The following is a 14,716-nucleotide window of genomic DNA, read 5'->3' as shown; positions in this document are numbered from 1 at the left end:
CTCGACCATGAAATATGCAGGTTGTGCAACAAACTGGCAACCACTGGAATGGAATGGAGGGGGAGCGCGCCATCTAGTGGCTGGATGTTATCAATGTTATCAATAGCACCTTTAAGATTTTACATACAAAACATATGATAAGCTTATAAAATATGATACAATGTTATAGATTAAATTGACCAAGAGTTTATAAATAATTAAAATTGGCTCTACATTGACCAAGTGCAACTATAAATGCTGTTTATGTGTTAACAAATCAGTAATAATATAATATAAAGCAGCCAATCTGCTTAATGAGTACTTTTACTTTTGATACTTATAAAGTATATATTTTGCTGATAAGACTTTTGTACTTTTACTTGAGTTACATTTTGAAAGCAGAGTTCCTAAAGTTCAAAAGTTATTAGTAATTAATTGATTATTACTTTTGGTAGTTAGTACAAATTTGATGCGTTACATTTGAAATGTACTTTATTTTGAAGTATTTGATCGGAAGTATCAGATTTTAGGAGTAGCTTTACTCTGTTGGTTTACGATTTGCCAACAACGGTATTTTTCTAAGCGAGTGCACTGTAGATTGCAGCCATTTCTGTCATCGCTCTGTATCCTGAGCGTTGTTTGGAAGAAATATCTCCTGTCCTAACACAAAGTTAGGAGTAACAAGTTAGATTTTCTTCTTGTTTTCTCGGCTGGCTTGCTTGCCTGCCAGCCCAATCTCGTCGGGATGGACCCAGCAAGCCGATACCAAGTGGTGAGTGTGGACAGATGAGATCAAAACACCGTTTGATAGCTTGGCCTGCATGTTACAGGAAACAAGGCCTTGCTAAAATGAAGGCATTGACAATTTTTTACAATTCAATAAAAATGAGTTATACCACGTAGACACGAAAGCAAAACCTGTGACTTGGCTTCTGAATGGTTACTTATGTTGTATCTTAGCTTTATTTATTTCCTCGAATTGTTTTGTTTTGACAGCTAGCCTCATCAAGCACTTCCGCATCGGCTAGGCTAACGGTAGCTAGCCAGCAAAGATTTTGTCTGAGTCTTGTAGGCCTTGAAAGTTAACATCCTAATAAACTGTGTTGCACACTTAATAGACCTTGTCTTATGTATGTTTACTTGCTAACTATAAAACCTGTGTCAAGTTACACGGCTGTTGACAAGCTAATACAAGTGTTCACAAGCTTAGCTTTAAGTCAGTGTTAGCAGGGGAATTTATTAGCTGGCTAATATCTATTGTGGCTTAAAGGGACTGTTTTTTGAGTCTCTTAGCAAAATAATATTACAATTTTAGATTAGCAAACACCCTGGTTAAGCAGTCAAGTCCAAAGGGCTAGTAACCTGTGAAGGGAGTGAAACTAGTAATAACTAACTTTTCCAAGGTGTGACTTGTTGTGTCTCCTAGCAGAAGTGCTTATTAAGAAATTTAAGAAGTTATTCATGGCATTAAAATTTGTGTTCCCAGTCCTAGTCAAAAGCAATCTGGATGTTGAGTAAAAAAAAAAAACAGGCAACCTCACAATCTGGTTAATATTTGAGTTAGCCAGCATTAGATATGTGGAGGTTTATTGCTGTTTTAAAAGTGTTTCCAGGCATGTAAAGTAACAACAGTGGCTGAGAAACTTTGGAAACTGTTGTGGACACTTGGAGATAAAGTCCGCTTTGTGCTCTGATGCCTGTGGTTCTGGGTATGTGAGCGAGATTCCCACAGGATTTAGTATGAGCCAAAACAAATCAGTGTTGTGCTGTAACTTTTCAACCCTGAACAAAGTGCTGATTTCAACAACAATCCAGTTTTTGTACAACAACATTAGTACAATAAACATGAATCAACTTCTGGACAGTGGATTCTCAAGGATTATTTAGATACCGTACAATTCAACACATTCAGGCTAAACTGATAAGTTATCTGATGGTGTGGTTTGTAGACAACGCCATCTTCATTTCATTATGCCTATGCTTACACGCTCTTTATTCCTCCCCACATTTTGCCCTCTAGCTCTCTCTCTCTGCTCTAAATAATACTCAGATTTCTGCAAGTATAGGGCACTGCTGCTCTGAGCAGGCCTGCATGAGTTTTGGGTATATTTGGACACACGAGCGGGCTTGTGGCTATGTTGTTAAGGTCTTATGTAATTCCCTGTGCGCGGGGGTGCGTTATGCTTTGTCCTTGATTCCGAGCCAGTCGTCAGCTGCTCATTCACTCACTGCCTTGTACATCGACCCTGCGCTGGTGGAGTTTTACAAGGTGGTTTGAATTCCAGGATTTTATTTTTTTTTAAGTTTATCTGCATGTCGACTAACACATTTCCTTTTTAATTATGACTGTATTTCTTTTTTGAAATAATCAGTACTTAATTGAGCTCTCCTGCTATAAGTCACTTGTGACGTCAGATGTTATTACAAAGGGTGTTTCCCTGTTTGCGGTAGTGTTATACCACATCAAGAATATTGCCGTTACGTCATGGAAAACTTTAATAAAATTATGATGATTTGGTGAACTCCCCTCTTAAACACATAATTATAATGGTGATAATTAGAATTCATGAATGTAATGGAAATAATTAGGTTTCAGTCTACTTGTATTTAAAACTAAAACTAAGTTTAAAACCGAAACTAAAATTGCCTGCAGCTATTAGGCACCACCACATCAACCTTTTCAGATACCGAATAAACTGCAAACGCAACAAAGGTATTTGACTAAAATGGTAGAAGCAGAAGGGCTGTGATGTATCAACACAAGTCAGCAGAAGTACAGTATTCATCCTGGACGTTGTGTTCTGGAATAGGAATCTATTCTAACAGCCCCCCCTGTGAACAAGTTGAACTTGCTCAGCCACATTGAGATCGTCTTTGTTAGCTGTATAACACATGATTAGTCTGTGGTTATTGTGTTAATACTGGGCAACGGAGCATCGTATCCATGGCAATGTATCCTTAAGGTGAGATGCCAGTGAATAAACCACTGTAAAAAAATAAACCATAAGCCACAACCTCATGTGTGCTGCTCATTTTTGACCTGATATTATAGGATTGAAAAAAGTTGTATTTTGTCAAGGTCAGTATCAACTTTATTGTCACTGTAGAGAACAAGATTGCACAATGAATTGTTGCTGAGGCCTGGACCTGTCTACCTTTCTCAAAGGCACCTTGATGGAAGTCACAGAGAATGTGAGGAGGAAACGCTCCCTAACTTTGCCCACCCAAAATTCCCGCCAGCCGTTCTGTAACCCTCATGTTCCCATCGCCCCTCTGTAATTTCAGAAGGCGTTTGGCTCTTTGGTTTGATGAAAATTAATGTACTTAAGTCTGTAACCGACTCTCTCAGCTGTAGCGGGGACACTCATTAACTGATTACATGTGTATCACTTTTCCAGAGACCTTCCTCTGTTGACGTACCGATGAAGTCTCTCGTCTCTGTGCCTTCAGTGTCAAACATTTTACTGAGGGCAAACGGTGTAGCTCTTACCCTGCCCAGCAGTCATACTACTACTACTACTACTATACTGTACTTACAGCAGTTAAAGTAATCCTGCAGCTGCTTCACAATAAAAAGCAGACTATGAATAGTATCAAAAATGCAGTCTTAAGGACTGTAGCTGTAATGCAGGAATAGACCCTAATAGGATTTGGATTATCCAATGTATTAAAGATGACTTGTAATTGCATTTTCTATCATGTTTAGCAGAACACAAAAAAAGGTGCTGTTAAAATTAAAGACAACCAACACCTAATATCCCAATTATACAACAGAATACAAACGAATGCTGGAGGCAGTGAGGTAAAAATATTTTCTGGGCTTGTCCTTTAATTATTTTTGCTTAAGATAATGAGATAATAAAAATATTTCGAATAGAAGTTGACAGTTCTCTTGTTATACTATACCTGAGTCAAATCTCAGATAAACTTATGACACAGGATGAATACCTCTTTAACATATTTTTGGCTTTAGACTGCAAGTGTTCAATGAAATAAACTGTATGAAGAAATTGACTTTCATCTTAAGACTATGATATGAATAATGTGTAAAATACTGTGAAAAAATGGACTATATACTGTATGTGTGCCTAATAAGATTTACTCATTACATACTGTATGTCACTGAAAGTTGTTTCTATACATATATTGTGTTGCCCATGTCCACCCACTCATTCAGCTCTGCCTGAACCGCATTTTGTGCCGATTTAAAACAAAAAACAAAAAAACAAACAAAAAAACCAACAGATTTTGCAAAGCTCATTTTGTTACATAATAAGTTCCTGATGTTGGTGCTGCGAGCAGAAACCAGTTCTGGTGTCGGACTATAAAATACTTAGCTGAAATCCCCCAAATGCAGCTAATGAATACCAGCTTTACTACTAATACTTTCTTCTTTTACTTTCTGGTGTTATTTTAGTGAAGTGGCAGATTCCGTCACTTCGGTAGTGGGCTCCATATTTCGTGGTCTTTGCATATTTGTACTTTTCTCAGCTTCAGAAAGCCGTCCAGCAGAAAGTACAAGACTGATGCCAGTTTTAGAAACTTGGAACAGTATGAGCGTCCCCTCGAGCAGCCACACTTTTTGGCTGACTAATCAGCTGATCCGCTTGTGCCCACTCCTCTAACCCCCCCGTCTCATCCTCTCCTCCAGTTGCACAATGAGGATGACTCTTCAGAAGCCTCAACCAGCGAGCAGCAGCCGTGCACGTCTGCCACAGCCCAGGCCGGGACGTCCAGCCAGGACCAGAGCCAGGCCCAGGCCAGCCCGGCGCCTGCCCCAGAAGCAGGGGAAGCATCGGGATCAAGGACTCAGGGGGAGGCAGAGGCGCCTCCTCCTTCTTACGCCTCCATTGACCTGGGAGCAACCGCTGCAGCACCTGGTATGTATGAAAGGAATCTCGTTTAATCCACTGCATTACTTTCCCTTTTGTCTGTGCCTAATAGATCCTTTTTAAATGAACATTTTCTTAGCAGCAACTTTATTTTTCCAAAGTGTGGTATGCTTCCTATAATAGCATCAGCAACAGTTTTGTGGCAAATATCGGAGTGTCTTTACTCATGAGTCAGTGTTGATTTCCATGACAGCATTACCACATAACTGGCAGCTACTTAGCTAGATACCACATGCGGCTCCCTTTCTTTCCTTTGTAACTGAGTCTTCTCCTTCTCTGTCGTTCCCACAGAGACTAGTTTCCGAAGTGACTTCCCAGTGCCTCCACCCTACAGCGTCGCCACGTCACTGCCCACATATGACGAAGCGGAGAAGGCCAAAGCAGCCGCCATGGCTACCTCCACTGTGGAGGTGATGCCACGGGTGAGGACAAACGATCACACACATGCTCCTCCTTGATTTTTGAATTCCTGAATCTCTTCTTGTTTGTTTTTTTTTTTTTCTCTCGTCTTTTTGCGTGTTTTATCAACGTCCTTCCATTGAAGCGTTATAGATTCAGACCTGGTTTACATAATAATATTTGCAAGCTGTTCCTGTGGTCTGTATCCTTTTATTTACACGAGTGGGGTTTACCTCAAAGCGTGCTACATCTGAACAGCCCCACCCTCTTGACACGTAAGAGCAAAACAAATGGTAGTAATTAGTCACAGAGGTTTAACATGTTGATCAAACATTCATTCATCACATGTAGAAGTTGTATTTTTTTTTATTATGTCAGAGTTTTATAGTCTAAATGAATTGAGAGAACAAAATTTGCTGAAAGCTTTTGCTGGGGATGTTTTCTCTCTTTGTTCTACCGGATTTGGGACATCCCACACTAAAAGTCTCTTAAGTGCTAAGCTTCATATTATGAATTTAGAGTTCCCGACAGCAGCTATTGGTCGCAGCACACTGAGTCAATGTCACATGAGTCATTTTTAGATTTGATTGAGCATGAATGAAATAGCTCTCAGGGTGACGGAGTTCAGACATGTTTTCCAACTCATCTGTTGACTTTGTAGTAGGTGTTTACCTATTATATTTTAGCCAACCTTATATGTTATATTTACATGTGCTTTGTTTGTTTGTGTGTGTGTGTGTGTCCATGTTAGGATGATGAATTCCCTCCCAGAGACGATTTCAGTGACGCTGATCAGCTTCGAGTTGGAAACGATGGAATCTTCATGTTGGCCTTTTTCAGTAAGTCTGTCTCATGTTAACATTTTGAATGCTTCTGTTAAAGCATGAGAGGGCTGCAGCCAGGATTATTTGTTTTACCAAGATTACGACACCCTCCTGAACAAGGTAAGTAATCGTTTGCTAATGTGTCAAACTTTGATAAGTGAGCGGAAGTCATGACCGTAGGCCTTGAGTGATGGATGATGTGTGAATCTGTTGTGCCTATTTTCTTTCTTTTTTTGTTGTTGTAAAGCAAAATGACTGAGTGTCCTCATGTTTGTCCTTCTAGTGGCCTTCCTGTTCAACTGGATCGGATTCTGCCTTTCGTTCTGTCTGACCAATACCATTGCAGGACGCTACGGAGCCATCTGCGGCTTCGGACTTTCCCTCATCAAATGGATTCTTATCGTCAGGGTATGTTTTGTTTTTTCTCTTCTTTTAATATCCGGCTAAATTTTTGGCCCAGTTAATTCAGTGTGTTAGTTATCGTATTGGCCCAAATATAATATGAATATACATTGGGGTTGTTGTTTTTTTTTCTTCTGGAAATTACATTTGAAAAAGTGTGATCGTATTACATGCAAAGACTAGACATTTACGCATGCACAATATTAAAGAATGTTTTAAGATGTATAAAAATACTCTGCTTGGAATATCATTTGTGTCTGATGATTTTTCCACAAAAAGTTCAATTACCTTTCGGGGGGGACTTAATATTATTTTTGAATAGGAAGAGTACACCGGGTAACACTGGTTCCTACAAACAGTGTTGCATCATGGGTTATTTGTAATATCAGTATTCAGTATATTAACCCTCTGGGGATGCACCAGTCGCCATTGATCGCAAAAGCATTCACTTCATACCTTTAATCATAGCTCTGTAACGGATGTATGTAGTGACTCACTTTAAAAACTGTCCTGCAGCGCACCGTCCAGCCATTACAACGAGCCCTCACTTGTTCTTACACTCCGTCCAGGGGCTTGGTAATCTATCAAGATAATAAAAGTGATAATTGATGTTTTATGCGCTTATTTATCTAATACCGACTTTACAAGAGGGTGTATGCGGGGTCGTAAAGTATTAAAAGTTGATAAATCAAGCTAGCTATAATTAAGGCCCTTTTAAAAAGTATTAACAAGTCTTAAACGCCATTTTCCGAGGTATTCAATTTTGTAGCTTGTTTTCAATATATATGTTTGTCCAAAGAGGTTGTATGCTAAAGTTTGCATAAATTTAATCATTGAGTAGGCACATAGTGGGATTCTGTGTAGTTTATTTCTGGAATCCTGCTAGATTTGACGTCATCTGGAAAGGACAACCGTTAGCTCGCTCACTGACCTACCGACTAATGCGAAGGTCCCTTTACGCCCACGTAGTAAATTCAATTCAACTCAAAGTGGCGATGAGGTCTTAAAATTAATGGAAAGGGTCTTAAAAAAAGGTCTTAAAAGCTATTAAATTTAACTTCAGTATTCCTGCATATACCCTGTACAAACAACTTTTCACTGTTTTGGTGAATGAGATCGCTGGCAGACATGTTGACTCTCTCCTCTCCAGTCACAAGCTTTGTTATTAGGTGGTAAACCGTGTGCAAAGCACTGCGCCAATGATGGTTGCAAAATGGCGTATTGCCGATTTACAAACGTGATTGTAGAGATGTATGCTTTGTCCAGAGCATTTAGAAATCTACTGCAACACAGAAGCACCATATATGGAAATCGGCATTATTTTGCGGGTCTCCGCCCCTTTGTTTTCGATCAGAGTTTTTTGGAGAGTAATCGAAGCATTTAGTGTGTTATTTGTGAAACGTTTGTCAACATTTGTTAATGGAAAATGGCATCTGCACGCAAACTGACCCTGCAACAAGCTCTGGAAGCTTGTTTGGAGAGTGAGGAAGATGTGGAGTCAGAAGCAGAACGTTTTGAGTCGAGGGAGGAATTAGCTTACGTGGAGCGGCGTGATCCTGCTGAGATGAGTGAGTACAGTACTTTGACATTTTCATATTTGAAATAAAAGTGTACTTTTATTTGTTCATATTTGCAAATTTAGTAACAGAAAACAATGTATTTATTGAGATGTACACCTTTTAACCTTAGAAAAATTACTACAATAGATAGAGTGCTGGCAATAACGCAGCATTTATCTATGTTGTGTTATTGCTGATAGCACTGTTTTTGTGCATTGTCCAAATTTTTTGATCACTTTGTACTTTGATGCTTTGGCAAAATTGTTTTTGAAACTTTCATGCCAATAAAGCCTTTGAATTGAATTGAGATAGAGAGAGACAGATAGACAGACGTTCCTTATTTGAAAGCACTTACTGCAATGTTTGGAATATTTTGTATTCTTTATTTTGTTCTGCAGGGATGTACTACTATGCACTGCAGAGGAGGATGTTCCTAGCACCTCCGCTTCCTTCCCGTCTAGCTCTGTACACAGCAGCAGCTCTGATGATTATCAGCCTCCTCAGTGGTAAGGGTCAAAGAACCCGCGCCCCATCAGTCACTAGACCTAAAACAAGACCTGGAATCAAGCCAGGTGTGCAGAGAGGCAGGAGCCGAACAAGGTCGCAGTCACCAAATAGAACCGGCTTTAAGCGCCAGCAAACTGACTCCTGGAGAACAGAGATGAATGCTGATACTCCTTCACCACCAGAAATTCTCCCAGAAAGGCCGCCTGGTCATAAACTGAATCCCAGCAGCAGCTACAGCCCACTTACACCCTGTGTACCAACACCAACAAACAGGCATGAAAAAGATATCTAAAGAATGAAAATGTCCCTGGGCTGACCTCACAACCAACGAGTTCTTCAGATTTTTCTGACTCGTCTTCTATGCTGCGCTGCTGAAACTGGGGGACATCGGCAGGTACTGGAGGCAGAATACCGTCTCCTCTGTGGGATTTCCTGGCACTGCAGTGACCCGTGACAGGTTTCAGGTGATATACTGGAACACTGACATGACTGATCCAGAATTGGATCCAGATTGATCCAAAACGAAGCCCAGCGGACCATGACCACCTTTTCCCTCTGAGGCCCGTCCTTGACAGCATCAAAGACAGCTGCAAGACCTATTTTCACCCAGGTCAAAACATCAGAGTGAAAGTGAAACGAGTCTCTGTGTAATAGAGACTTAGTTTGTCAACATAGTTGTAGTAAAAAAAAAAAACACACACGCCCAGAAACGAATATGGACAGTTGTAATAAAAATGTAAATAGTTCTGTTTGTCTGTGTAATAGTATTTATTTTATTTTAGTTTTTGTTTTTCACCTGAGGTCTTGGACTACAAATGTGAAGATACTAAACTTTTGCTTGTTGTGGAAAATGAATAAATTGTTGAAACATTCAAATTCAGTTTTTTATATTCAGATAGCCCATGTTGTGCTGAGAAAAATTATATCAGTTACTTGCTTGTGCCTTACAGTACTGAATCTCTACACATTCTTATATATTAAGAGAGTCGAGGCCCCAGTAATAGGGGGAAAAAGGGCTCAGACCCCCAAGGGTTAACTGAAAGTGATGGATGTCTTTTTCTGGTTCCAGTTCTCCGACTACTTCACCGGCTACTTTAATGGTCAATACTGGCTCTGGTGGATCTTCCTGTTGCTCGGTGAGTAATTTGTAATGTTAAATGGTGCGGAACGTGTGTTTTTTTTTTTTTTTTTTTTTTTTTATATAAAAGTCCTTAATATTGATTTATATTTTGCTGGAGATCTCTGCTGTGAAGTGAACCGTCCTTTCCCTCCACAGGTCTCCTGCTGTTCTTCAGGGGTTTCGTCAACTACCTTAAAGTCCGCAACATGTCAGAGAATATGGCCACCGCTCATAGGACACGCCTCTTCTTCCTCTACTAAAAGGTAAAGTAAAAATCTCTTCTGAAAATCTAAAAAAGAAATCACTAAATTGCTGAGTGCCCTGATGATTTGATTTGATTTCCCACAGGTTTCCACACCATCACCATTCCTTTCCAATGTGAAGTTCCTTCCCTCCCCCTCGAATGACCTGACTGAGGAGCCTTGCGGTGAAGAGAGCAGACGGGGAAGGAATGAAGGAAAGAAGTAGGGAGAAAGTGTTACCAGTCTCATTAAAAGCATGACACGACTCACTCTGAAGTTTCCACTTCTGAACCGAGCTGAAAAACAAGTCTTTGATGATAAGATCCCTTCCCTGGCTTTTATTTTATTTTTTCATTTTCCTTTGATTCGAAGCTCTTAACGCAGTCTGCTCTAGGATCGTATGAAAAAACCAGTCTCACATATGTGTCATGTCTCTCAAGAGCTTTTAAGATACACAAACTTAGTTACCTGAGGCAAATTCAGCTGACCCTTAGTATGAAGAGGGTTGTTCAAAATGAGATATCCAATATTTTAAGAGTCACAGAAACACTAAATGAAAGCACAATTAAACTATTTCAACGAAACGGCGTCTTAAATGTAGGAAACGCATACAAATAAAAGGAAACTAAGTTACTGTAGCTCATTTTGATGAAATGGCTTTCCCTGTGTAAACAAACAGTAAGCAAATCAGCTTATGATTGAATGAGAAACCCTCTATGTCTATAAAGTAGCATTTGGAATTTGAAAATGTGTCGGAGCCTTTGATATTCAAATTTCCCCTACGAGTTTGCCTTGTTTGTCTCCGACTTTTGCGACAAACATCAAGCAAGGATTTCAAACTGAGTGCAGCCCGTTTGTAGTTCCGTGTATTTCACTCTGACCTATTGCACATTATATCTTGAACAGTTTTAGTTTTGCCATTACAGCTTTTTAAGTTCAGGGTGTTTTGAACGAGTCTTACTTTTACCGTGATGTAGCATTTTTTACGCCCTCATTGATGTGTCGTGCAGCCAAAGTCAATCTACTTTAGTTGACACTTTGACAGTGTGCATCCTACTAACATCTCAGCCTCTCCATCCCCTAAAATATTGAAAATTAGATACCGAGATGGTAAGATTTTCGTCGTAAGGGCACTCAAATGTGCATGTGTGAGGAAAACCAGATATATGCATTGATCAGTTTACATATCACACACCCTGATGCATTTAGTGTTTTTAAACCCAACACAACTTGCCCAAGCTTCATTCCTGTTGACCTTTTGCTTTACTGCGACCAGACATGGCTCAAAATATGACCCAGGACAGAAAACAGCTTGGAATGAATTGAAACTCTTTCTTAACATTCACATTTGTTTTAAAACAACCAATCAGTTGAATGAGGCCCTGGCCGTTGGCCTTTGGATGAACTAGCTGAAATTATTTTTTTCTATAATCTCTGAGCTATTGAATAAGTGGTTGAAATGACAAACTAGAAGCATTTACAAAAATAGTTTTATATGAAGGAAATGGCCAGGATGGCCTGTAAAATGTGTCATTTACAACAGAAACAAAAAAAATATTTTAAACGTCATCTGAAATAGATACATGTGTACAAACAGATCTCCAGAAATAGCCCCCTTCTTTGCCTTTTAATGATAATTGTCACGCTGACCTGACCTATGCAGTAAATTTTTATCATGCCATTTTTAGAAGAGGAGGGCTACATTTACCTCTGCACTGGTTGGCATCTTCTTGAAAAGACAAATGAAAAGAACGTTTCAAATATGCCTGCCTAGCTACCAAAACTTAATCATCTGTTCTTAACCTGGGGTTCAGTTTATCGCAACAGCTTTCCTCATTCACCTGTAAAACATGATATACACCTGCTTTTTTTTCTCCACACTGATTGCCAAAGACGTCTGGCAAAACGATACCTGTAAGCTACAGAGGAGCGCAGCTAATCAGTGGAGGCTCCTTGGATAAATCAGTGCTTTTGGGCCACTTGGGCTGCTCCGGTCGGTCGGTGGACAGTGGCCCAAAAGCAGGACTGTGAGGGAAGTCCGCCTCATATGCGTCTCCTGCTTCGGTGCTGTGGAAGTGCAACTGATAGTAACCTTTTTACATACAGCGCAGTTACTGTTACTTGCCAGGCTCGAGTAAAACTCTTTGGAATAAAAGAGTCATATGCAATTTAGTTATTTGTAGTGACCTACAACAGTTGTGGATGTAAAGTCCTGTGGTAATGGAATAGTTGAAGAGTTGAGTCATCAGAGATTGAGATCCGGTTCGGTCCCGAGTAAAGTGGATGTACGTTTTTGGATGAAGCTGAGGTGCGCATTGAACAAGCTGCACAGAAAAAAGTAAGTGTGTGTGTGTACTGTACACACTTGCCAACAATTTTAATTCGCAGTAAATCGGAGGAAAATGCAATAAAACCAATTAAAATGTGACTGGTTCTGCGCTCTATGCGTGGTAACCATGGAAACTGCTTCTGTGCACTACTGTATCCCTGTCGGTACAACTGTATTTTCTTTGATGCTAACCACACACTGTTATTGTTGATAGCTAAAGTTAGCATAGTTGTAACTTTATAGCCTAGCTTAAGTTAAAACTATATGTAACGTAGGCTTGGGCGGTATCATGTTAATAGCGTATACCAGGGGATTTAGAAATCCCGAAGGTATGATTTTCAATACCATCATCAATGCAAACGCTCCTCTTTCTATTAAACTGATATGGAGATAATGATATAATATAATTATCTTTATTTATTTAGCATTTTTCTTAACAATGTTACAAAGTGCTTTACAAACAGAAATAAAACCAGACAAGGCAGATAAAATGAGAATAAGGCCAAAGAACATGAGCAAAGAGGAAGTAAAGACCAAAATGAGAAGATCAAATGAATAGGAGTAAAAACAATTTTAAAAAAAAAACATATCAAGCATTCACAAAAAGAAAAGTTTTTAGAAGCAAATAAAATATGACGACAGACATTCAAAACTTCATTCGAAAATCTCAATAGAACTTCGAATGTGAATGAAAAAAGATATTCGGTACAGCATTACAAGTAGGCTAATTGCATATTAGACACAGCATTGTAGGCTAGACAATGTCATACATGCTACAATTTTTATCACCAGCAGCTCAGCTTTTACGTTGTTTTTTTTTTAATATATACCGTTATATCCTGGTGAAATGTCAGGGAGGTATGAAAAAACAGATGGCGCCCAAGCCTAATGTAACGTTACCTGATACAGTCTTGCACCGATGCTCTGCCATGCGAAAGCCCTCCGTGTTTATGTCCCGATAACTGTTTAGAAAACAGTTATATATTTCAGGGAACTCACAAAACAGCAAGGATAAGTCTCTCGCCAGTCTGCGCGTCGCATAGAAAAAGACAATTCACTGTGACAGTTTCACGGGATTGTGCCCACTTGTCGCTCTGCCTGTCGGATTGGCCGCGCCTCCCTACCTGCCCGCTCGCCTCTCATTGAAAATGAATCACTAGGCGTGTCAATCGCCCCCTGTCTGAAAAGACCTTGATTTGGAGAAACCCAACACATGCGTCTCTCTCTGGGGAATATGGCTTTTATGATTAAATTCAAATGTTTTCCTTCCTTTTTCTTTTCATGGAGCTTTTTGGTGATGTAACGAAGCTCCTATTGGGGAGGTGGCTTCTGTGTGGAGAAAACACCTTTTTATTATGTGACTAACTGAGAACAATGTCAGCAGACGTTGTCATTTCTCGTGAGTGTAACAGCGGTGAAGTCAGGGGATACTGTCCAGTGTGAATGGAGTACGGGAGTAGCCTCTGAGCTTGTGTGCCATGAAAATGGAGCCTGACTGGACAAAGAAAAACATGCTTTTTGATTATTTTTCATCCAGAAAATGAAATGTATATACCAGCTTATGCCAATTCATAATATTTGCACTTTGAAGAACTTCTGTACAGTATGATTTGTGAATCTGCTTAACTTGGTGTGGTGGGTAGAGAAAAGAAAAAAAAATGTTAGCCATCCAAGTTTTTAACTGGAATTCTTAATCATCCCAAATGGATTATTTGCCTTTTGCACTTTTTATTTTTCAAAATGATAATGTTGTTATTGTGTGTCTTGTTTCATCGCTTTTAGCCTAAACTGTGACAGCATAAGTATTGCCCAACTTTTTTTATGCTTTTCTTTTTTTGACTCTGGTCATATCCCATTAAAACCTCTTTCAGCAATATCAACATCTTTCAACAAATTAAAGCTCTGCTGCATGATTTATCCGCCTGAACGAGTGGGGTAATATTAGGATTAATCTCGTACAAATACATTTCTTTGTAAATAAATGAAGAAAAAAATGAGATGGCAGCCAAAACATTTTTTGTCCAAGATAATCCTTTTAACATCTTTTGAAACAGTTGTTATGCATTTATCCTAACTGGAATAAAATTGACAGATGATGTCTTGCAAAAATGCCAATAAAGTTCAAAAGCCTGCCAGTTCAGTTTTATGGATTCTGTTTTCTTTTGCACTTAAAGCCTGAATTATGCCAGGGTTTTTCAAAATGATACAGATTGGTTTTTGCTATCATGATCCAAACAAGTTTATTATACAACAAAGAAGGTCCTCATTTCTTCAAAGTATTCATATTATCAGTGCTAAAAGTGTAGTAGACACAAACAAGTGAAATTCAATGCAATACATATAGATTGTTGCATTAAAATTAAAAAAACTCTGATGTATTATTATTATTTGGTGATCCCCTAATTTGTCATCTAGGCCCATCATCAGGTCAAAATGTTAAAAGTGTCCAATGCTTTGCTTTCT

General features: G+C 39.2%; 1 protein-coding gene across 2 annotated transcripts; it reads left to right on the top strand.

The window, feature by feature from the left end:
* The first annotated feature begins 502 nt into the window (after positions 1-502).
* ndfip2 (Nedd4 family interacting protein 2) lies at positions 503-14,393 on the top strand. Of its 2 annotated transcripts, none has more exons than XM_044187135.1 (8): positions 503-751; positions 4,631-4,859; positions 5,163-5,281; positions 6,022-6,109; positions 6,378-6,502; positions 9,632-9,698; positions 9,839-9,945; positions 10,031-14,393. In XM_044187135.1, exons 1-7 carry the CDS (start codon positions 725-727, stop codon positions 9,940-9,942), a joined length of 759 nt encoding a protein of 252 aa, XP_044043070.1. In that variant the 5' UTR covers positions 503-724; the 3' UTR covers positions 9,943-9,945; positions 10,031-14,393. The 2 variants fall into 2 exon arrangements, with proteins under 2 accessions (XP_044043070.1, XP_044043069.1); XM_044187134.1 differs by having other exon boundaries at positions 514-751; positions 5,163-5,293.
* The last annotated feature ends 323 nt before the right edge of the window (positions 14,394-14,716 follow it).

The sequence above is a fragment of the Siniperca chuatsi genome, linkage group LG24 (genome assembly GCF_020085105.1).
Source record: "Siniperca chuatsi isolate FFG_IHB_CAS linkage group LG24, ASM2008510v1, whole genome shotgun sequence".
NCBI classification, from domain to species: Eukaryota; Metazoa; Chordata; class Actinopteri; order Centrarchiformes; family Sinipercidae; genus Siniperca; species Siniperca chuatsi.
The sequence above is the reverse complement of the archived record's forward strand: the minus strand, read 5'-3'. Positions and strand labels throughout refer to the sequence as shown.